The sequence below is a fragment of the Rattus norvegicus genome, chromosome 14, assembly GCF_021556685.1.
Source record: "Rattus norvegicus strain SHRSP/BbbUtx chromosome 14, alternate assembly SHRSP_T2T, whole genome shotgun sequence".
Lineage (NCBI taxonomy): Eukaryota > Metazoa > Chordata > Mammalia > Rodentia > Muridae > Rattus > Rattus norvegicus.
Genome location: NC_141547.1, coordinates 34,337,439 through 34,361,145, shown reverse-complemented (window position 1 = coordinate 34,361,145; position 23,707 = coordinate 34,337,439). Strand labels below are relative to the sequence as shown.

Here is a 23,707-nt window from a genome sequence, read left to right as displayed (position 1 = left end):
TTTCTCTGAGTGGGAACACAAAGACCAGGCTCGTCTGATCTAAACAAGAAGAAGGCCCATGAGGTGACAGCCTCCTGAGTCCTTAGCTGAGGATGTCTGGGGCCTGCTCTGGATCAGGTAGAAACAAACACTAGGAAGCAGAGGTGGTGTGTGAAGTAGGTTAAGGGGCCTGTGAGGGAGGGAGGAAGAGTCCAAGAGCTCGTCTAGAGAACCGTGAGGAAGAGTGCAGGCTTAGACGTGTCCAGCTTGAGCTGGACCAGCTAAGGCTGCTTACCCTGGAGCGCTGCTTAATCACTCCAAGTCGCAGGTTGCCCATCTTTAAGGTATGACTAACACTGTCTGCCCACGACCACTGTGAGGAATGTGGAGCACAAGGCATGCTTCAGCGGGGATGGCTGCCATTGCTCCCTCTGCTGCTGTCCCTCTTTGCAGCTTACTGCTGTCCTTAAGTGAGGAAGGGCAGGTGACGTTGACAGACAGTGCTTTCCATGCAATGTCTCTTACTCATAGGATTCCAAGCTTTGCTTCCCTCTCACCGCTATTTGATAAGCCCAGGCCCCAGGACAACATTCCAGGCCGATAGAGTCTGCTTCCTGCTGGGCTCTAACAGTTCTTTCTTCCACCACCCTTTATGGTCAGTCCCATGTGTCAGCTAACCTCAGGTATCTGCAGCTACACAACTGGATCTTTGGAATGTTCCTTTTTAGGCAGAGTCCCTCTACTCTTTCCGTGGCCTTTCAAATACTAAGATGTCTCCACCTCCAGCAAGCCTTCCTGGATTACCCTTCCCACCGCCAGCCTGAGTGTGTCTTGGGGCTGTTTGTTACTTCTCATTGTTCCTTTAGCACCGTGTCTGGTACAGAGCAGGGACTAACGGAGCAAAAGAACTGAATGGGCAGAAGAGAGTGTGGGGTCCCCTGGGACTGGAGTCACAGGTGGCTCTTGGGGGTGCTGGGAAGTGTATCTGAGTTCTGTGCAAGAGCAACAAGTGCTCTTACCTGCTGAGCCCATGGTCCCTACTCCGCCTTATTCCTCCTTTATTTATTTATAGCCCTGGCACTTTGGACAAGTAGACTGCTTTAGATTGTTTTTAATTTTTTTTAAAGTTAATTCAAACAAGACCATGTCTGCATTATTTGGCTAAAATAATCATTCTAAAAACTTGGCTCCACGTAGGAGGAAAAAGCCGAGACTAGCTTGACACGGGTCTATCGGGTAAAAGAGAAATGCAGCCGGCGTGGAGGCTGATTAACATTGGAGACTATCTTCCAGAGAGCTGGCTAGCCTGTCTTGGAGATCTGGGGAACAGACAAAACTCCCAGGGCTACCTGGTCCTTACACAAAGGGTCCTTGCTCTCTGCCTTCTGGTCCTCCTCCCCCTAGTTACAGTTTTCCCCTCTTTCCTCTCCTTGCCATACAACTCTCTCGTCGGCTGCTGTTGCTTTTCCTGCCCCTCAGCGCAGGCCTGGCATCATTCAAGTTTAAGCAGAGTTTAACCCTGACTCCCCAGTTCCTGACTGTCTCATCTCTACCTGTCAGTTGCTACATGTGAGACTCAGAGAAGAGAGATTCTTCCTCAGGACACCGCCATCTGCACTGTGCACCACCACTGACCAGAACACTTCCCACAAGGCCCACCTGTTGCCGACTGCAGATAGATTTGACCGTCGAACTGAGAAATGACATTTAGCAGAGAAGAAGTCTATGAAGACCCCGCCCAAGCACAGAGAGCTACAGCAACTGTGGTTTAGGTGTGAGCGAGTGTGGCTAACGGTGCAGGTCCTACCACGGCTGTCAGCAGATGGAGTTTACTCGCATGCTGGCTGACAGTGCATGGCATGGAGCAGCTTAGGGTCCCCAGAGCCCTCTGCTTGGCATGCTCTGCATTTGGCTGGGGAAGCCTGGTCCTTGGCGGCTGCTGGCTGGCATTAGTCTCCCCAGCCACACTGTTCTTTGCAGGTGCCAGCACGTCTCCATTCTATTTCTGCTGAGTTTGGAGGTGGGAGTTAGTATCTAGGATTTGGAGAGTGGGGCCTTCTGATTTCCAATACCGAGAATCAAAAAGACCAGACAGTATTCTCCTCTCTCTTTCTCCTAAATCCAATGCTTCTGCCCCCTCCACCCAAATGACCACACAGCACAGGTCATCCATCAGCAGCAATGGTTTTGCACACATGTATTAGTGCTACAATCTAACCCTGCTTGTCTACCAGCTACATGGGACACATTACCCCACTGAGCCCAAAACATAAAATGCTCAGCTGGTTAATCCAGGCAGACAGCTATTCTTTCTGGAACAACGGTGACCCACTTGGTCCCAGATCTCAGTGCTGGTTGTCAGCTCTCCTGCAGAGCTCGCACCATGACAGTCCATCATCTTCATGCTTCACCCCTTCTGCTTTTCTGTTAATGTTGCAGATTTTAACCTTCTTGGGGTTCCCCACCAATTTTACAATGATGTGGAACAGGCTATATTACTCTGAACCCCCAAAAATGTATGTAGAATTGTGTATGGCCAGATTTCTGGGCCTATCTATCCATCTATCTATCTACCTACCTATCATCTATCTATTATCTATCATCTATTTATGTACCATCTATCTATCTATCTATCTATCTATCTATCTATCTATCTATCTATTATCTATCTATCATCTACCTATTATCTATCATCCATTATCTATCTATTATCTATTTATTATCTATCATCTGTCTACTAGCTATCATCTATTATCTATCTATCTATCTATCTATCTATAATCTATCATTTGTCTATTAGCTATCATCTATCATCTGTCTATTAGCTATCATCTATTATTTGTCTATCTATCTATCATCTATCTATCTATCATCTATTTATTATCTATCTCTCTATCATCTATCTATCATCTGTCTATTAGTTATCATCTATTATCTGTCTGTCTGACTATTATCTATCTATCTATCATCTATCTATCTATCTATCTATCTATCTATCACTTGTGTTTCTCACCTTTCTCACTATACATTCTGTTTCAGAAGTTGGAAGTGTATGGAAGTGTGGCATCTACACCCATCCATGAAAGCAGCAGAGAGCTGGGAGCTCCCATGCTTGACCTCTCTTTCTTTTCCTGACCTGGCTGTTTTCTGTGAGGATAACTCGCACCTCATGGCCACCATGCAGCAGCAACAGAGTTGAGCTGGCTGAAGCATCTGGCCTCAGGGTCCCATGCCATAGAGCAGAGTGACAAGACAGTACCCAGCACAAGCACTCTGAGGAAAGGAATGTAAGAATACTCCTGTCCTGTGCCTGTCTGTGGTGGGTTGGTAAGGGAAGAAGAGAGGCTTCCGTTACATAGGTGGGCATTGCTCACACATGGTCAGGCTAGCTGTGCCTTTGATACACCACGTCTATGGAACCTTCTCTTTCAGTGGGGTTCACACTCTCCCAACTGCTGTGTGAGCATAAGCAGAGAAGGGAACTGACCCACACACTGTCTTGGGAACACTCAGCAGCAAGGTCTGGTTCCCAGGGCGCTTCTAACATCTGGAGCTGAGCTTTCATTAGCCGCTGGCTAGGGCAGCTACCTGCCAGGCGGAAGGAAGGGCTGTGGTCCTCAGGGATGTCACTCCAGCAGCACCCAGACAATCTCCCCACTCTCACAAGCTTGGAGACCAAAGGGCCATTTCTGTTTTCCCAGATGCCCAGAGAGTTTCTGCATAAAGGACAAGGAGTAGTCAAGCCTGTCCCTAAGCCCTCAATACTCTGGAATGCTCTGTCTGCAGATGAGTAGGTACAGGGTTAGACTAGCCTGCTGATTCTGGCCTCCACCGCAATACTGTCAATGGACTTTGAAAGCTTCTGCACCCTATCCTTTTAGAGAAGGGATTGCAGTGTCTCGCAGGCTGTTTCAATGCACAGGCATTCTAGAGAATTAGGAATGTGGTTCCTATATAAAAGGTGCTTGATTGAAAGAAGTTTCATTAACAGATTCTTAATTCTGCTGGTACAGGGTACAAAATGAGGATACAAGTATTAGTTTTGCAGAAATTTATCAACTCTGACAATAATTGGTGACAATTATAGCAGAGAGGGTCATAGAAAATGACTGCAGTTTCCTACATCTGGGCCTGCTCCTACATAGCTTCCATCCCATCCCACCCCATCCCACCCCACCCCACCCCATCTCAAGCCACCCCACCCCATCCCATCCCATCCCATCCCATCCCATCCCTTGGGTGTCTTGATAGGAAGAGAGATTGGGGATCCTTCATTTCGTCAGTAGGTTCAGGCACTCAGCATCACAGATAGTTTTTACCGAATTCTCCTGGAATCAATAAATCCACCAAAACACCAGGCCTACTAAGCTCCTGCCACACGCTCAGGTCTAGGCCTTTGTCCTCAAAGAGCTTATGTGTGGTGGAAGGGACTACGCTAACAAATATGGAGCAGACAGTGAGTAGGCAAGGGCTTTACTGAATAACATTGGTTCAGAGGCTAGGAGAGACTCAGGAAGCATTCAGAGCAACCGGCAGGATGTCAGGGAAAGAGAGAAGGCTGGCTGTATAGATACACAGAGCGTGGTGGAATCAGAAGGAGGCCACAACACCACCTAGATAGGCAGGACCGGGCTAGAATGCTACCTGCCATTCCTGCCGAGTGGTTTTCTGTGCCGCTGTGTGGGCAGTATGAGCTAGTGTCTTGAATGAGGTTTTGAACCTCTGACACCACTCTTTCCCCCTGACTACCACAGGTGGGAAGAGGCCCCTGAATCCCTCAGTGCAGTTTAGAAGTGAACTCACACATGACCTCCACTGGAGGTTTTGGGAGGTGGTAGAACTTTTAGCAGGCGGACAAGCTGGAGGACACAGATGCTGGGGATTGGAGGTCTGAGGGTTTTGAGGGTTATAGCCTTGGCCTGCTGCTGGACCCATACTTGCTTTACTTCCTGGCTGGCACCACTTACTGTGCAAAACAGGGATCCCTCTGCTTGGTGAGGGAATTTAACCAGTTATGATGAAGGCTGCCCAAGTGGTAGGTCCTTAACCATAAGGAAGAAAATGCTCTCCAGGGAAGTGTGAGTGGATTGGTCTGGAAAGGACGATGACTGTGGGGGAGTGGCCAGGAGGAGAACATGGTAGGATGATAGGATATGGGTAGAAGGAGTGGAGAGAGGAGTGCAAGCCGGAAGAGGGGTAAGGAAGCCCACACCACCTCCCACTGCTGTTCGTCTCACCCATGACTCAGTACCTGGGTTCCTGGCTTCAGAGATGCTACAAGGTCTTTGACCATTTTGGCTTCAGCAACTGTGACGCCGCCCACCACAAAGAGGATCAAGAGGGGATGGTCACTGGGATGGGGCCGGCTCACCTGCAAAACAGAACATCAGGTCAGATGGCAGCAATGGCCACCGCTTTCCTCCTGCTGGGGGACAGTGATGACTTACTTACAACCAGATGAGCTGATGCCTTGTGACTCTGTTGGCCAGGACTGCACAACATGGCACCTTAGTACATCCTTACATAAAGGCTTTATCAAAAGGAGAGCTAGGGGCGCAGGAGTCATGAAGTAGGAGAAGGGCTGAGTGACACCTTCCTGCTCGTCTTTGTTCAGGACTCAGAACACCGCTGTCCTTTGTCTCACAGCTCTGCCTCAGCTGCCTCTCTGGCCATGTGTTTGTTCCTCTACTCCACAGGAGCAGGGATGCCTTAGATTCCTGCCGTGCTTACCCTCTGTAAGCAGACTTGGTGTCTGTCACTATCTGCGGAACTAACCCAGTTGGTTCTTGTGGTGGGATGGAGGTTTACAGAAATATACAGGTATACAGAAACAGGTCACCCTCCTAGAGCCTGCATGATTTAGAACCAGACACTTCACCAAACTGGCCACGGCCAAGACCTACTCTGTGAGAACGTCACATTAACTGCTCAGTAGATCCCTTCTCTTGGTTTTTATGATTTTACCCATGAGTAGTATTATATACTAAAATGAGAAACTCACCCAGCGATGAAGGCCTCAGGAGAACAGGAGAGGGCTGCTGAAGGCAGTAGGTGTCAGACCGCTGTCCTCCTCAGGAGAGCAGGACAAATGGCCTGAGTCAAGTTCTATACCTAAGCAGCCGGCAGCTGTGTGGAGCAGGCAGGACCCAGCACCCACGACATTGCCCAGGAAGGTGCTGTCACCTGCCTGAATGGCCACCAAAGTCATGGGTGAGGTGAAGCTACCTAAACACCTGGGAGTTTTCCAGGTCAGGAGGAAAGCTGTGTGGCCTGTGGGCCCTGGTGGGCCACAGAATGGGCTTTGTCCTAGGTCAGTGCCATGATATTCAGTTCCCAAGTGCTGTCTGTAAGCTGCATTCAGTCTTCCCTGTGGGCAGTGTCCTCACCTCCCCCCCATTGTCCCCTTCTTATGCTTTCTGTCCCCAGGCCTCCTCGTCCTCCTGTCCCATGGTGGCTGTCCATCAAGATCTTCCATCCTGACCTTGGCAAACCCGATCACAGCTCCGCCTTCTCCCTGACTCTTGAGCATCTACCTTGGCGATTTGGTGCTGAGCACAGTGTCACACACAGTGAGCCCTCATGGATGAGAGAGCTAAGCCAGGCAGGCGAGGGGGCTCAACAGGTAAAGGCTCGCCACACAATCCTGACAGCCTGTGTCTGACCTCTGGAATCCACACAAAGGGGGAGCAGACTCCACACACAGGCTGTGGCAAATGTGTCACACATTACAAGCACACAACAACAACAACAACAACAACAACAACAACAACAACAACAACAATGAATTAAATAAATAACAGAGAGCAAACGTATAGGCTGTGCAAGCTCACAGACAATTCCTGATTCCTGTTATCTTAGACTTTAATAAATTTAATTTGTTTTTCTTTTTGAGGCAGAGTTTCCTGTGCAGCCCTGGAAGTCACTATGTAGACCAGGCTGGACGCAAACTCAGAGATCAACCTGCCTATGCCCTCTAAATGCTGGGATTAAAGACATACATCACTCTCAGGTGGTTTTATTTTTAAAATACTATTTTCCTCCTTCCCTCTCCATTTTCTAATCCATCCCACACATGTATTCTCCCTCCTGTTCTCTCTCGATATCCATATTTATATCTACATCTATTCCTAAATATAAATGTAACCTTCCTGGACTGTAGAACATTACTTGCATGTGTATGATTTCAGGGCTGGCCACTTGGTGCTAGATAATAACTGGGAACTCTTTCCCAGGGAAAACTTTCACTCTGGGGGTTCCTGAGCTGCATGTGGTACCCCACAAGGTCTCCCCCTTCACGTTACCATGTCTGTTGGTGCCATGTCCCCTAGGCAGGCATGCTAACGAGACTTCATGGGAGTATCTCTCTGACACTCCTGACTTCCTGTTTTTTTGGCTCTTACCATCTTCCAACCCCCTCTTTCCTGGTGATCCCTGAACCTCAGGAGGAAAATGAGCAGGAGGAGGAGGAAGAGTTGTGTTGTAGATGTACCATTTGGGGCGGCGTGCTGCTTGGTCCCCTGCTCTCTGCATTTTGATGGGTTGTAGTTTCCTGTGATGGCCTCTTCTTAGAGATGTCTCAGAACCACTTCGTCTGGTTTATGCATGGTTTTGTCTGAGTAACCAGACCCCAGGAAACCTCCCAGTCTCACAAACAACTGCTGTTTCCCACTTAATCCTGGGACAGAAATACAACTGGCTCTGAAACTTTAGCATGGCACAGTATGTTCCTCAAGACATGCTTTGCATAAGAGAGTTTGGAATCTGAAGCACATGCTGAGAATCTTGGAAGGACACAGTAGAAGATGAAAAGGGGGAAGAAAATGAAAGGCAGCAACACCAAAGAGCAATTCCCTGGGGCTAAGGAGAGGGGTGGTGTGTGCGCGCGCGCGCGCGCGCGCGCGTGTGTGTGTGTGTGTGTGTGTGTGTGTGTGTGTGTGTGTATGTAAAAAGCAGGGATGGGGCTAAGGGGCCTAAGGAGCGAGGGGGAGCACTGGGTGGGGGGGGCTAAGGAACGAGGGTGGGGCTGTGGGCTAAGGAGTGGGGGGGCGGGCTGGGGAGTAAGGGGTGGGGGCAGGGCTGGGGAAATGCTGGTCTAGGCACAAACACATGGTCCAATGATGCATGCTGGTGTTTGCTATTTTGGTTTTGGTTTAGATTTGTATGTTGATACCAAGGTTTCTCTGCAGAGCGTGCCAGGCCAGCAGGCTGCTGGGAAGTGGAGCCTTTCTCATCCCAATCCCAAATTCCTCACAAGCAGCCATACATGACTTCACCGTCTGTGTAAGTCTGCGGGGTGACAATCTAAAGATGAAAGCTTGACACAGCATGTCACTGCACACAGGGCGTAATAAAGCAGGCAAAGTCTCTGCTCTCTGTCACTTGATGAGCCCTGGAGGGCTGGGACTGAGGATGTCGGCTCTGGTCAGGGTATATGGCTTCCTCCCTACACTATACCAGGATCTCAGTGCAGGCTCTGGGGCTCTGCAGGTGTGGGCTCTGGGAATATCCAATGTCTGGATTGACTTCTATGATGTCACGGTGAGGATCCTGCTGCTTCCAGTGCTTGAACTTTTGAGGAATTCTGGGACTGCTGCTGCAGACTGCTGCTCCCAGTTCTCCCTGAGATATGGTCCTTCACTCAGTTTCCCTTCATCTGTGGCTCACTTATCCTCAGAATAGGTACAATCAGGATCCCCATTCTCCATTAGTGCTTTACAGAGGCAGTGAGAGAGGCTCAGGCCTTAAGAAGAGACCAGGCCATGGAAAGACCCATGCTAACTCTGAAAATGGCCATCAGGAGTCACAAATACCATTACCACTGCCTCCAAACACTTCTTTACCCAGTCATCGTTCAGTGAATATTTATTGAACAACTTCTATGAGAGGCACTGCTTGAGGTGCCATACTCAACCAATCCCCATCTGTGGAAGCTAGTGACTCTTCCTGGTCCCCATGTCCTCAGCCTTATTGAAGAGTCTCATCTTTCCTCTTTCTTGCCTTATCTAGTTCCAGGCCCACCCTGGCTTCCCATCACTCAGTGCTGCCAGGGCAATAAGCCCATCATTAAGGGGAGACTGGGTGGGAACTCACATGGGAGCAGAGTCAGAAACCATAGCTGAATGCTGTCTGTTGGTCTGTTCCCATGACTTTCTCATACAACCAGGACCAGCTCCCTAGGGTGGCAAATGCTTCCTGCACTGGGCTGGGACCCCACACAGAAAACATTACCAATCTGATGGGGACAATATTTTAATTGAGGTTCCTTCTTTCCAGGAGTCTCCAGTTTGTGACTATGACAGAAATTAACAAGTACAGGGAATTTTTTAATACATTAACTAGCACAGGGAATGCTTGTTTTTTGATACAATTTGGTAAAAACATACATTTCCAGCCCTTGTTGATGTAGCTCCAGCTTCCATTTATCCATCCTTGTATTCTCTCTCCACTGGCAACGTTTGCCCCAGCCCCCTGGAGTGACAAGAAGCCCTCCATAGAGCATACAACTCAGCCTTCTGTGTGGGCTCTACTGCCCTGACAATACCTATCCTCCTGGCGTGCAGGTAGATGCTGTATGCAGGCGAGGGCTGGCACAAGTTAGGTCAAGGCCCATCATTAGACAGTGAAAGGTAATATAGGGACAAAGTTTTGGTAAGGAGGGAGAGAGAAAAGGGAGAGAGGAGAGATACCAAGATGGAGGACAGGCAGAGAAGGACAATCCAGATCTGGGTGGCCTTAAATGGCCATAGGTAGTTATGAATATTTCTTTTTTTTGGTTTTCTTTCCATCTATGTTAAATTGGGTATTTATTTACATTTCAAATGTTATTCCCCTCCCATTCTATATGGGTGTTACCCTCCCAATCCTCCCCCCATTACCACCTTCCCCCCAAGAATCCCATTCACTGGGGGTTCAGTCTTGGCAGGACCAAGGACTTCCCCTTCCACTAGTGATCTTACTAGGCTATTCATTGCTACCTATGAGGTCAGAGTCCAGGGTCAGTCCATGTATAGTCTTTGGGTAGTGGCTTAGTCCCTGGAAGCTCTGGTTGGTTGGCACTGTTGTTCATATGGGGTCTCGAGCCCCTTCAAGCTCTTTCAGTCCTTCTCTGATTCCTTCAATGGGAGTCCTGTTCTCAGTTCAGTGGTTTAATGATGGCATTTGCCTATGTATTTGCTGTATTCTGGCTGTGTCTCTCAGGAGAGATCTACATTCGGTTCCTGTCGGCCTGCACTTCTTTGCTTCATCCATCTTGTCTAATTGGGTGGCTGTATATGTATGGGCCACATGTGGGGCAGGCTCTGAATGGGTGTTTCTTCAGCCTCTGTTCTAAACTTTGCCTCCCTATCCCCTCCCAAGGGTATTCTTGTTCCCCTTCTAAAGAAGGAGTGAAGCACCCACACTTTGATTATCCTTCTTGAGTTTCATGTGTTCTGTGCATCTAGGGTAATTCGAGCATTTGGGCTAATATCCACTTATCAATGAGTGCATACCATGTGTGTTTTTCTGTGATTGGGTTACCTCACTCAGGATGATATTTTCCAGTTCCATCCATTTGCCTATGAATTTCATAAAGTCATTGTTTTTGATAGCTGAGTAATATTCCATTGTGTAGATGTACCACATTTTCTGTATCTATTCCTCTGTGGAAGGGCATCTGGGTTCTTTCCAGCTTCTGGCTATTATAAATAAGGCTGCTATGAACATAGTGGAGCATGTGCCTTTGTTATATGTTGGGGCATCTTTTGGGTATATGCCCAAGAGAGGTATAGCTGGGTCCTCAGGTAGTTCAATGTCCAATTTTGTGAGGAACCTCCAGACTGATTTCCAGAATGGTTTTACCAGTCTGCAATCCCACCAACAATGGAGGAGTGTTCCTTTTTCTCCACGTCCTCGCCAGCATCTGCTGTCACCAGAGTTTTTGATCTTAGCCATTCTGACTGATGTGAGGTGGAATCTCAGGGTTGTTTTGATTTGCATTTCCCTTATGACTAAAGATGTTGAACATTTCTTTAGGTGTTTCTCAGCCATTCGGCATTCCTCAGCTGTGAATTCTTTGTTTAGCTCTGAACCCAACATTTTAATAGGGTTATTTGTCTCCCTGCAGTCTAACTTCTTGAGTTCTTTGTATATTTTGGATATAAGCCCTCTATCAGTTGTAGGATTGGTAAAGATCTTTTCCTGATCTGTTGGTTGCTGTTTTGTCCTAACAACAGTGTCCTTTGCCTTATAGAAGCTTTGCAGTTTTATGAGATCCCATTTGTCGATTCTTGATCTTAGAGCATAAGCCATTGGTGTTTTGGTCAGGAAATTTTCTCCAGTGCCCGTGTGTTCGAGATTCTTCCCCACTTTTTCTTCTATTAGTTTGAGTGTATCTGGTTTGATGTGGAGGTCCTTGATCCACTTGGACTTAAGCTTTGTACAGGGTGATAAGAATGGATCGATCTGCATTCTTCTACATGCTGACCTCCAGTTGAACCAGCACCATTTGCTGAAAATGCTATCTTTTTTCCATTGGATAGTTTTGGCTCCTTTGTCAAAAATCAAGTGACCATAGGTGTGTGGGTTCATTTCTGGGTCTTTAATTCTATTCCACTTGTCTATCTGCCTGTCTCTGTACCAATACCATACAGTTTTTATCACCATTGCTCTATAATACTGTTTGAGTTCAGGTATAGTGATTCCCCCAGAAGTCCTTTTATTGTTGAGGATAGTTTTAGCTGTCCTGGGTTTTTTGTTATTCCAGATGAATTTGAAAATTGTTCTAACTCTATGAAGAATTAGATTGGAATTTTGATGGGGATTGCATTGAATCTGTAGATCACTTTTGGTAAAATGGCCATTTTTACTATATTAATCCTGCCAATCCATGAGCATGGGAGATCTTTCCATCTTCTGAGATCTTCAATTTCTTTCTTCAACGGCTTGAAGTTCTTATCATACAGATCTTTCACTTGCTTGGTTAAAGTCACACCGAGGTATTTTATATTATTTGGGACTATTATGAAGGGTGTCGTTCCCCTAATTTCTTTCTCAGCTTGCTTCTCTTTTGTGTAGAGGAAGGCTACTGATTTATTTAGGTTAATTTTATACCCAGCCACTTTGCAGAAGGTGTTTATCAGGTTTAGTAGTTCTCTGGTAGAACTTTTGGGATCACTTAAATATACTATCATACCATCTGCAAATAGTGGTATTTTGACTTCTTCCTTTCCAATCTGTATCCCTTTGATCTCCTTTTGTTGTCTGATTGCTCTGGCTAGGAATTCGAGAACTATATTGAATAAGTAGGGAGATAGTGGGCAGCCTTGTCTAGTCCCTGATTTTGGTGGGATGGCTTCAAGTTTCTCTCCATTTTGTTTAATGTTAGCAACTGGTTTGCTGTATATGGCCTTTACTATGTTAAGTATGGTCCTTGAATTCCTGTTCTTTCCAGGACTTTTATCATGCAGGGGTGTTGAATTTTGTCAAATGCTTTCTCAGCATCTAATGAAATGATCATGTGGTTCTGTTCTTTCAGTTTGTTTATATAATGGATCACGTTGATGGTTTTCCGTATATTAAACCATCCCTGCATGCCTGGGATGAAGCCTACTTGATCATGGTGGATGATTGTTTTGATGTGCTCTTGAATTCGGTTTGCAAGAATTCTACTGAGTATTTTTGCATCGATATTCATAAGGGAAATTGGTCTGAAGTTCTCTTTCTTTGTTGGGTCTTTGTGTGGTTTAGGTATAAGAGTAATTGTGGCTTCATAGAAGGAATTTGGTAGTGCTCCGTCTGTTTTAATTTTGTGGAATAGTTTGGATAGTATTGGTATGAGGTCTTCTTTGAAGGTCTGATAGAATTCTGCACTGAACCCATCTGGACCTGGGCTCTTTTTGGTTGGGAGACTTTTTTTTTTTTTTTTTTTGAGCTGGGGACCGAACCCAGGGCCTTGCGCTTCCTAGGTAAGCGCTCTACCACTGAGCTAAATCCCCAGCCCTGGTTGGGAGACTTTTAATGACTGCTTCTATTTCTTTAGGAATTATGAGGTTGTTTACATGGTTTTTCTGTTCCTGATTTAACTTTGGTACCTGGTATCTGTCTAGGAAATTATCTATTTCCTCCAGATTTTCAAGTTTTATTGAATATAGGCTTTTGTAGTAGGATCTGATAATTTTTTTAATTTCCTCTGAATCTGTTGTTATGTCTCCCTTTTCATTTCTGATTTTGTTAATTTGGACACACTCTCTTTGTCCTCTGGTTAGTCTGGCTAAGGGTTTATCTATTTTGTTGATTTTCTCAAACAATCAGCTTTTGGTCCTGTTAATTCTTTGTATAGTCCTTTTTGTTTCTACTCGGTTGATTTCAGCTCTGAGTTTGATTATTTCCTGCCTTCTACTCCTCCTGGGTGTATTTGCTTCTTTTTGTTCTAGAGTTTTTAGGTGTGCTGTCAAGCTGCTGCTATATCTTCTCTTCTGTTTCTTTCTGCAGGCACTCAGAGCTATGAGGTTTCCTCTTAGCACAGCTTTCATTGTGTCCCATAAGTTTGGGTATGTTGTACCTTCATTTTCATTAAATTCTAAGAAGTCTTTAATTTCTTTCTTTATTTCTTCCTTGACCAGGTCATCAATTAGTAGAGCATTGTTCAACTTCCATGTATATGTGGGCATTCTTTCCTTATTGTTTTTGAAGACCAGTTTTATCCTGTGGTGGTCTGATAGGATGCATGGGATTATTTCTATCTTTCTGTATCTGTTGAGGCCTGTTTTGTGACCAATTATATGGTCAATTTTGGAGAAAGTACCATGAGGTGGTGATACGAAGGTATATCCTTTTGTTTTAGGATAGAATGTTCTATAAATACCTGTTAAGTCCATTTGGTTCATGGCTTCTCTTAGTCTGTCTATGTCTCTGTTTAATTTCTGTTTCCATGATCTGTTCAGTGATGAGAGTGGGGTGTTGAAATCTCCTACTATTATTGTGTGAGGTTCAATGTGTGCTTTGAGCTTTAGTAAGGTTTCTTTCATGTATATAGGTGCTCTTGTATTTGGAGCATAGATATTTAGGATTGAGAGTTCGTCTTGGTGAATTTCTCCTTTGATGAATATGAAGTGTCCTTCCTTAACTTTTTTGATGACTTTTGGTTGAAAATAAATTTTATTCGATATTAGAATGGCTACTCCACCTTGCTTCTTTGGACCATTTGCTTGGAAAGTTGTTTTCTAACCTTTTACTCTGAGGTAGTGTCGTCTTTGTCTCCGAGGTTGTGTTTCCTGTAGGCAGCAAAATGCTGGGTCCTTATTACATATCCAGTTTGTTAATCTGTGTCTTTATATTGGGGAATTGAGTCCATTGATGTTCAGAGATATTAAGGAATAGTGACTGTTGTTTCCTGTTATCTTCATATTTGGAGGTGAGATTATGTTTGTGTGCTTGTCTTCTCTTTGTTTTGTTGCAAAACGATTAGTTTCTTGCTTTTTCTAGGGTGTAGCTTGCCTCCTTATGTTGGGCTTTACCATTTATTATCCTTTGTAGGGCTGGATTTGTAGAAAGATATTGTGTAAATTTGGTTTTGTCATGGAATATCTTGGTTTCTCCATCTATGTTAATTGAGAGTTATGCTGGATACAGTAACCTGGGCTGGCATTTGTGTTCTTTTAGGGTCTGTATGACATCTGTCCAGGATCTTCTGGCTTTCATAGTCTCTGGTGAGAAGTCTGGTGTGATTCTGATAGATCTGCCTTTATATGTTACTTGACCTTTTTCCCTTACTGCTTTTAATATTCTTTCTTTGTTTTGTGCATTTGGTGTTTTGACTATTATGTGATGGGAGGAGTTTCTTTTCTGGTCCAATCTATTAAGAGTTCTGTAGGCTTCTTGTATGTTTATGGGCATCTCTTTTTTTAGGTTAGGGAAGTTTTCTTCTATGATTTTGTTGAAGGTATTTACTGGTCCTTTGAGTTGGGAGTCTTCACTCTCTTCTATACCTATTATCCTTAGGTTTGATCTTCTCATTGTGTCCTGGATTTCCTGTATGTTTTAGGCCAGTAGCTTTTTCTGTTTTATATTATCTTTGACAGTTGTGTCAATGATTTCTATGGAATCCTCTGCTCCTGAGATTCTCTCTTCTATCTCTTGTATTCTGTTGGTGATGCTTGTATCTACGGCTCCTTGTCTCTTCCTTTGGTTTTCTATGGGGTTGTGTCCCTTTGTGCTTTCTTTATTGCTTCTATTTCCATTTTTAATTCCTTCACCCATTTGATTGTGTTTTCCTGTAATTCTTTCAGGAATTTTTGTGTTTCCTCTTTAAGGGCTTCTACTTGTTTACTTGTGTTTTCCTGCATTTCTCTAAGGGACTTCTTTATGTCTTGCTTAAAGTCCTCTATCATCATGATCAAATGTGATTTTAAATCTAGATCTTGCTTTTCTGGTGTGTTTGGATATTTAGTGTTTGCTTTGGTGCGAGAATTGGGCTCCGATGATGCCATGTAGTCTTGCTTTCTGTTGCTTGGGTTCCTGCGCTTGCCTCTAGCCATCAGGTTGTCTCTGGTGTTACCTTGTTCTGCTATTTCTGGCAGTGGCTTGACTGTCCTATAGGCCTGTGTGTCAGGAGTGCTGTAGACCTGTTTTCCTGTTCTCTTTCAGCCAGTTATGGGAACAAAGGGTTCTGCTTTCAGGCGTGTAGTCGTTCCTGTCTACTGACTTTCAGCTGTTCCTGTGGGCCTGTGTCCTGAGTCCACCAGGCAGGTCACTTGGAGCAGAAAAGTTGGTCTTACCTCTGGTCTTGGGCCTGAAGTCACTCCTCAGGGCTGGGTTTCAGCTCCCCATGAGGGCAGCAACCAGAAGGGTCTGCCTCTACTTCTGGGTCCCTGTGCGCAGGGGGCCCTGATGGGGCTAGGTGTTTCCCTCTAGAGTCAGAAATGTGGACAGAGAGTATTCTCTTCTGGTTTCCCAGCTGTGTCTGCCCCTCTGAAGGTCTAGCTCTCCCTCCCATGGGATTTGAGTGCAGGGAGCTGTTTTCCCTGGTCCCTTCAGATCCAGGTGCAGTCTGGATCGCAGGGCTCCTGAAGCTTGAGTGCCCCTATCTTCCTGTACAGTTTCCTCTTGGGCCAGGGATGTGGGCAAAGGTGAGCAGAATTGGCGGTCTCTCCTGCCCTGCAGTCTCAGGAGTGCCCACATGTCTGGGCGATGAGCTCTCTCTTCCACGGGATTTGGGAGCAGGGACCTGTGGGCCAGGATCAACGAGGTTCAGGCGCTAGCTAGAAACTGGAAGTCTGAATATTTCTTAAGGGATGGATTTTATAGGTCAATGTATCTTATCTAGGTGGGCAGTTTATATCTTTATCAATTGGTTGTGAGTTTATTGTGTGGACATATTGTGGATTGAGAATTTAACATATAAATCTGAGTGCTGCATTACAGCTTATTGAGTCTTGATTTTAATGGGTTTTGGGGAGTTTATACTATAACTACCAGGGGTGGTTGCTGGGAGTGTGGGCAGAGTTCACGATAGGCCTGCCGCTACCAGACCTTCTCTAGAGACCTGATTTTACTGGGTAGCTGGGACCAGAGAGTTCCTGGCTGGCAGCCAGCCAGCCAGGAGAGGACAGCTAGCAATGGGGGCCAAGAGTCTGCTGGGGCTAGAGGACAGTAAGAAATAACGGCGTGAGCCACACTAGAGCCGGCCACCACTGAGATGAAGGCATGGTACACTGCAGATACCATGTGGCCCTATGGTGCCGACACTAGTGTGGGATAAAAGATGCCATTTATTTAATAATTACCGAAACACGGGGACCTCCTTTGTGCTCCTCCACCCACTCCTCACATCAAGGCTCTCTCTTCCTTGTAGCACCCCTCAACATACTCAGAGCCGCATAGGGGAATCTGTGCTATAGCGAGCAGGTGTCTATTACATCTATGTCTCCCTTACCAACAGCAGCCATTGCTCCCTGTCAGACAAAGTATGAAGACTGCCACAGTTCAGGTTTTGCTTTTGTCAAGATATCCTACCAAAGTCCACTTCATTAGAACTCTTGCAATAGGTTTAGCTAAGATTAGATATAAATCAAAGCCTGCCTCACAGTAGCATCATAATTTAGAAGACTTTACACAATGGTTATAAATGGCTGCACAGAGCAACCACAGGACTTGTACTCATTTGACCAAGCTCAAGGCTGACATTTTCTTCTAATCGTAAATGCCATTAAGCTCGGTGGATTCCATCCAACAGTGTCTCTCTCCAAATTGTTTTTCTTATATGAGTAATAAGGAGTGGGTCTAGATGACCTCTGAGGTATGCTCAGCTCTCACAGCCGAAGGCTCTGACATCATCCTCACATGAAGCCCAGCACTCCTAGCCTACCTCAGTGAAGCCTCCTTTGCATGATGGTCATATCTATAATCCAATCATCTGCCTTCAGCTCAGAATGGCTGTGGCAGCCATATCATTATAGTATGCCTTTGCTGTTCAATCTGGTCATGGAATGAGATCCTGAGCCTGGCTTGTCATTTCCAGACAGATGAGGCTCTGTGAACATTCACTGGCTACCAAGGAGAACCAAAAGCTATGGTTGGACATTCGACCAGGCACTCACCTAGCATCCCTTGAACACCTACAATACGCTCCTCTGCAGAGCACGGCGACTCTCATCGACTGATTGCTTCCCAGCTGGCTTTCCAGGTTTTGGTTCTAATTCTTCTGCATTGCTGTTTTTGGGTCCCTGGACATCCTTTGTTCTTAAATAAATGAGCCTTTCTTTAATTAAGTTGCTGAGACTTGCTGGAATCCTACCGCACAGCTTTGACTGTTTCTAAGGCCTGTGTGAGTGCCATTTCTTCATGTGGGCTTTTTCCAGTTTCCAGGCCACAAGGCTGTCACATTAACTCAGACACAGCGCCCAGAGGCAGGCACTGGGGCTTGAATCTTTGCCGTGAATCTTTTTCCAATCAAGCAGGGCCACCTAAGAAATGGAAGAACTACAGCAAACACAAACTTAAAGCACACAGAGGAGGGAGAAGGGCCTCGTGCCATCTCATTAGACAAAGCCCACCCTCTCCACACCAATTCCAGCAGAGAAAACATCTTGACAGATCATGTTCCTTAGTCAAAACAAGCTGAGGGTCAAACACATGGAGTAGATATAAAGTGTATGAGTCTCAGGAGACTCAAATCCAAACCACAGATTTCAGAAACGCACTTCTAAAGTGCTGCCTATTAGATGTGCCAGTTTTAAATTAAATTTCCACTGCAGTGAGAGGGGAAGTCTGTTTTGATTGAGTCATTAGGTCATTATCAAGCTTTTGTCAGAGGACCTCAAGGTGCTGTGTATGGAGTCCAGTGAGGGCGCTGGGTTTTTCCTATCCAGCTTACACCCATGTTGTTCCTCTTAGCTCAGCGGACCTCCCTCACTGAGTTGTCTGTCCTAGGAGGAGGACAGCCTTGGTGGCTAGTCACAAGTCCTCTGGCTGCCTTGAGAGTCTGCCTTAGGTAGCAGGGCATGCTTGCTCTCCTCAGCTTCTCATCCAGGAAGTCATTTTTAATAGATTGTTTTAACAATTGGACAACTAGTGTCTTAGTCAGGGTTTGTATTCCTGCACAAAATATCATGACCAAAAAACAAGTTGGGGAGGAAAGGATTTATTTAGCTTACACTTCCACATTGCTGCTCATTACCAAAGGAAGTCAGGACTGGAACTCACACAGGGCAGGAACTTGGAGGCAGGAGCAGATGCAGAAGTCATGGAGGGGTGCTGCTTATTGGATTGCTTCCCCTGACTTGCTCAGCCTGTTTTCTTATAGAACCCAGGACCACCAGCCCAGGGTTTGCACTACCCACAATGGGCTGGGTCCTCCCCCCTTGATCACTAATTGAGAAAATGCTTTACAGCTGGGTCTCATGGCGGCATCTCCACAACTGAGGCTCCTTTTCTCTGTGATAACCCCAGCTTGTGGTTGACACACAAAATCAGCCAGTGCAACTAGCAAGTGACATTCATTTATTCCATTACAGCCTTCCTGGTATCACTGACTTGAACACAGGTCAGAAGTATGAACGGTTTCAATGTCTTCTAAGAGGAAAGGAAACCCAGGGTCAGTTAGTGTTGCCCTTAATGCCCTAGAAAGCCAGGATTTCCCTGAGTACAGAGTGCATTTATTGAAAGTATCCAGGCAATACTTCCTCTCCTCATGCTCTTGGTCCCTTTTCAAGAGGAAGGACTCATGCTTTCATTCTGTGGATGGGACTGCCTTGACATGTGGAGTGCTGGGCAAGCGATGTTACCTTTCAGGCCATGGCACCAATGCAGTCCCCTTGCTGCCCCACTTATAGCACGCGCATCATGCAGAAGAGCTGAGGACCTGGACCACAAGCCCTTGAGTTCTAAGCTCAGCGTCAGCTCAGTGACTGTGTGGAAGGGCCAGGGAAGCAAATTCTGCCATGTGGAGTTCTGGTCTGAGTGCAACCTTCTGAGAAGAATGAATGGTTAGTACTCTTATGAGTCACTAGTTCAGGATGACTGCTAACTTGATACTGGACAAGCATAACCAATGGAAATGAAAGACTTCTGTGGTTTCTGATTTGTAGAGCAGAGTCCTGTGAAGAACAGGCAGCTATAGAATTGTGTCCACACTATGACAATGATGCTGAGTCCCGGGAGCCAAGACTGTGCTATCAGAACCTCCCTTCCCACAGAGATTCTGTCAGACTCAGAGTATCAGACAGATACACGCACTTTAACTCTCTTGGCTAACAGAAATGTATGGACACAAGCAAAACTGGGCTGAGGGGGCCACGTCCAAGTATCTGCAGGGGGGCTAACACTTGCCACAACACTGAGCCATAGAAAATCCTTACAGAGTGCTCTTACTGTCTCCCGGAGTGAGGAGATGGTGTGGGGAGCTCAGCGACAGACAGGACCTTAGACGTCCTGGGTTCAGCCTACGTCCAGCATGGCCATGGCATCCATATCCTGTTGGCCCTTCACAGTTTGCTCAAAGAGAGACAAGTTCTGTCACTAAGACTATGGAGATCAATGAATCAGGCTGACAGTGGAGAGACATGGGGGCTGGAAAAGAACATCACAGCCCATGAACATGGCTCTGGAGACACGCAGGTCACCCAACTGCTTGTCCTCTGGCAAGAGTGAACTTCGAGAAATTTGCAATGCTGTGACTTTTGTGGGCAGTGTGTCTAGTCTTTTCTTTGTCTTCATTTTAAAATCAGACTTTTATCCTTTCTTACTTCTCCTTCTACTTGATTATGCTATTTTAATTTTTTGAGATAGTGTCTTACAGTGCAGCCTAGGCTGACCTGAAGCTTGTTATGTAGCCCAGGTTGGCCTTGAATTCACAAGCTCTTCACCTTTATCCCCCAGTGCTAGGATTACAAGCATATACCACCATACCCAACTCCTTTCCTCTTCATTCTCAAAGATAGGTTCTTGCTAGTAGGCCAGGCTTCAAACTCATAATGTTCCAGCCTTACCTGTGTGTACACCCAAACATTAGCTCTATATAGGGTCTAACCATACTGAATGTGGCTCTTTCCTGGTGCTCGGTACTGAGCATGCCCTTATACATCTCACAACAGTTCCACGATCAGATGAGAAAATGGAGGCATAGAGGGGCTGAGTGGTTCTTGTCAGTATGACTGCAAGTTTGGGACTCTGGTGTGTGCCACCTCCGTTGCTGACAGACCCTGGGAGGATGCTCATAGAGCATGGACTATGGTGCACAGTGGGGGTGGGTGGGTACAGATAGGAGCGTCATCCGTTGTTCAGCCAATCTAGCTACAGACAAATGTGAAGTGGAGAGGACACCCCAAGCATCCCCAGCATCTGTTCCCCATATCCACACTCCTGACAGACACGCTGACTCTTGTGTTCTATAACATCAGCAGCCTCTTTGCTTATCTTCTTCACCTCTAGGAAGGTGAAGCATGAGGGAAACAAACAGCGCTGTGCTGTGGAAAGGAGACAGTGGAGGTGGACTGGGAGGGTGCAGGCTGAAGCTGCCTTGCTCAGCAGCTGCTGTCCCAGAGAATGAGGGCAGCTGATGAGGCTCACTGGAGTTGGCTAATAGCACCGGAAATAGTTGGGAAAAGTTTGAATGAAGCCTCGGGCTTAAGGTTTTGTGTTCCAGTTTCAGTTATTCACAATACGAGAACAAACGTCTAGAAACCAAACGGTTCTGAGAAGCCTCATGAAATTTGCCCTGCTCTCTCCTGCCCAGAAATGAAGAGAACCCATACTGCACATGGACCTCCTCTTTCGTCACTCAGGCCACCTGGGCTATAAACCGATCTTGGCGGCATCAAAGCGTTGTGTTCAAGCACCCCTTAATTTCCTTGATTATGCCCCCAAAGTGCAAATTATGTCCCAACAGCAGGGTGCTGGCAAATCTGATAAGCCATAGAAAAGGTATAAAGTGCTTCCCTTAAGTGGGAAGATGAAAGTTCGTGACTTGATGAGGAAATACATAATTGTCTGTGGAGGTTGCTCAGATGTATGTATGAACAAGTCTTCAGCCACTGAAGTGTGAAGAAGGGAAAGGGAACAGCACTAGGTTCAGTGTCATGCTTGCAAAGTGCACATGCCATGACCTGAACATGTGCCATTTGCTTAGCAAAAAAGGTATCGCATGTGTGTGTCTATGGTAAAAAAACATCGGCATTGACAGGGTGTGTGCCTACGGTTTCGGGTTTTCAATGGGAGTCCTGGAAGGTGTACCCTACACTCAGTGGGACTAGTATAGTTGGAAGGAGAAATCAATGGCTTCAAGCTATGCTGAATGAGCTTTGTAACCTGAATTTTCTGATCGCCTCCCCCCAGCACCTGCTGTATGCAGAAAGCCATATGCTGAGGATCTGGAAGATAAAAGCATCCACTCTCCAGGCTCTAGCTATAGCTTTCCCAGTCTTTTCTGTCAGATCTGTAGTGAGGAAAATGTTCAAGTCATGCATGTGTAGATGTGAGAGGCGGGCTGTGCTGTTTGACTTAACTTGATGTAATGAGTTCTAGTCTCATTGGTTCCCCTATGCAGAGTTTACTATAGTGATTTAAACTGTCTTGACCTACCAACACCCAATGGGTTATGTGATATATTTAGAAAAACACTGCTCTGAAGGACATCAGCCTGGAAGAAGACAACTAAGACACACAGTTATAAAAACAATTTATAAAGACAGCCACAAAGTATGTACAAAAGATACAGCGCCCCGAGGGGGACACAGAGGGCTGGAACCATCCTCGTCTGCTTGCTATGTGGCTCGCACCATGTTTCTTGTGGTGTGACTGTGGCCCTGACTCTGTGTATTTCTTGTCATGTCTCCAATCTACTCTCATCTTCTACATCATAGGCAGATGGCCTCTGGGTCACCCCAAGTCAACAGGAAACCATCTGAGTGTAGAGAAAGGACTCACTAGGGGCAGACCATTCCTACTGAAGTTCAAATTTGAGAGTGGCTCCATTTATAGAACAGCAGTCAGCAAAGGAAGGATTCCCCACGGAAATTCTTTATTTCATCAAGTTCTGCCTCTGTTCCTTTCTGGCTCAGCTACCGAGTGGCCAGAGACAGGAGCAGTAGTGTCCCCGAGGAGTCAGAGCGAAGACTTAATGTGTAGGGGTGACACATCTGCCAATACATGATTTTACTGTTCCCATGAGTCCTGGGCCCAAGCCCCCAGAAAAGCAGTATGAGGAATGGGGGTGAGCCCTGCACGATCTCACTTACATCAGCGGCTCCATGACCAATGCAGTCAGAGACCTTCTGGAGCTGCACAGACTCAGGAGAGGGAAGGCAGTTGGCTGAGTTACCCCAGAGAGCAGCAGCAGCAACAAGGCAGAGCACTTCACTTCCAAAAGCACACCTGACAGGCATGGGCCAGGGAATGCTGTGGACAGGCCAGTGATCCAGGGTGGGGATGACTATGGGACACAGGTCAGAGTTGCCATTTATGGTGTGCTCTTTGGAAATCACATGAGAATAGGAAAGAATGAGATGGAATCCTAGGCTTTTGGAAATTTGCATTCCCTGCTTAGCCATGTGGGGCCTCAGTTTCCTCACTGGGTGAAATGGGGGTAAGAATAGGACCTATCTGCTGAGGGTGCCGTGAGGGTGGCCAGGACATGGATGGAAGCATGCTGGCTGACTGCTCCCCATGGACTGCCACTGCAGCTGTGGCTGGGAAGCCTGCACACGGTTCGCATGAGCTGCGAGTCCATCTGCATCCCACCTCCTTCCCTTTCAACAAAAACTGGGGCAGAAAGGATGGCCTTCTGTCTAGTTTCACCATTTACAATGTGGTCTTTCGAGATATTATGGCACCTGGGGGAACACAATTCTTCCTGTAAATCTACTCCCAGGAGCCTTCGCTCTGAGGTCAGCTGGCTGAGGAAAAGGGGTTCCCTATTACCCATGCTGACCCATCAGGGTTCCAAGCTCCCCAGGCAAGGCCACACAGGAGGTGGATGGCTGAACACTGGAAGAGAGGAGGAAATACTCTAACACTTATGGGGTAACTTTCAAGTGTGACAGACAGCTCTTGATTCATGGGACAGTGACAGAAAATGTACCTGGGGAGTCAAGTGACAACATCCTAATACAGTCCATGGTTACCACTGGGTGTCCAAGTTTGTAGAGGAAGCACTGAAGTGCAGAGGGTTGGAAACCATGTCTATTCCAGAAGTTATGCTCTGCTTTGCTGTCCTCTCCTCTCCCTTCCTTCCTTCCTTCCTTCCTTCCTTCCT

General features: G+C 46.3%; 1 protein-coding gene across 1 annotated transcript in view; it reads right to left on the bottom strand.

The window, feature by feature from the left end:
• Window positions 1-23,707, bottom strand: part of Scfd2 (sec1 family domain containing 2) — a 326,684-nt gene that overhangs the window by 1,966 nt on the left and 301,011 nt on the right. The window contains 1 exon segment of the mRNA NM_001017499.1: window positions 5,231-5,350. Within this exon segment, the coding sequence (NP_001017499.1) occupies window positions 5,231-5,350 (120 nt within the window).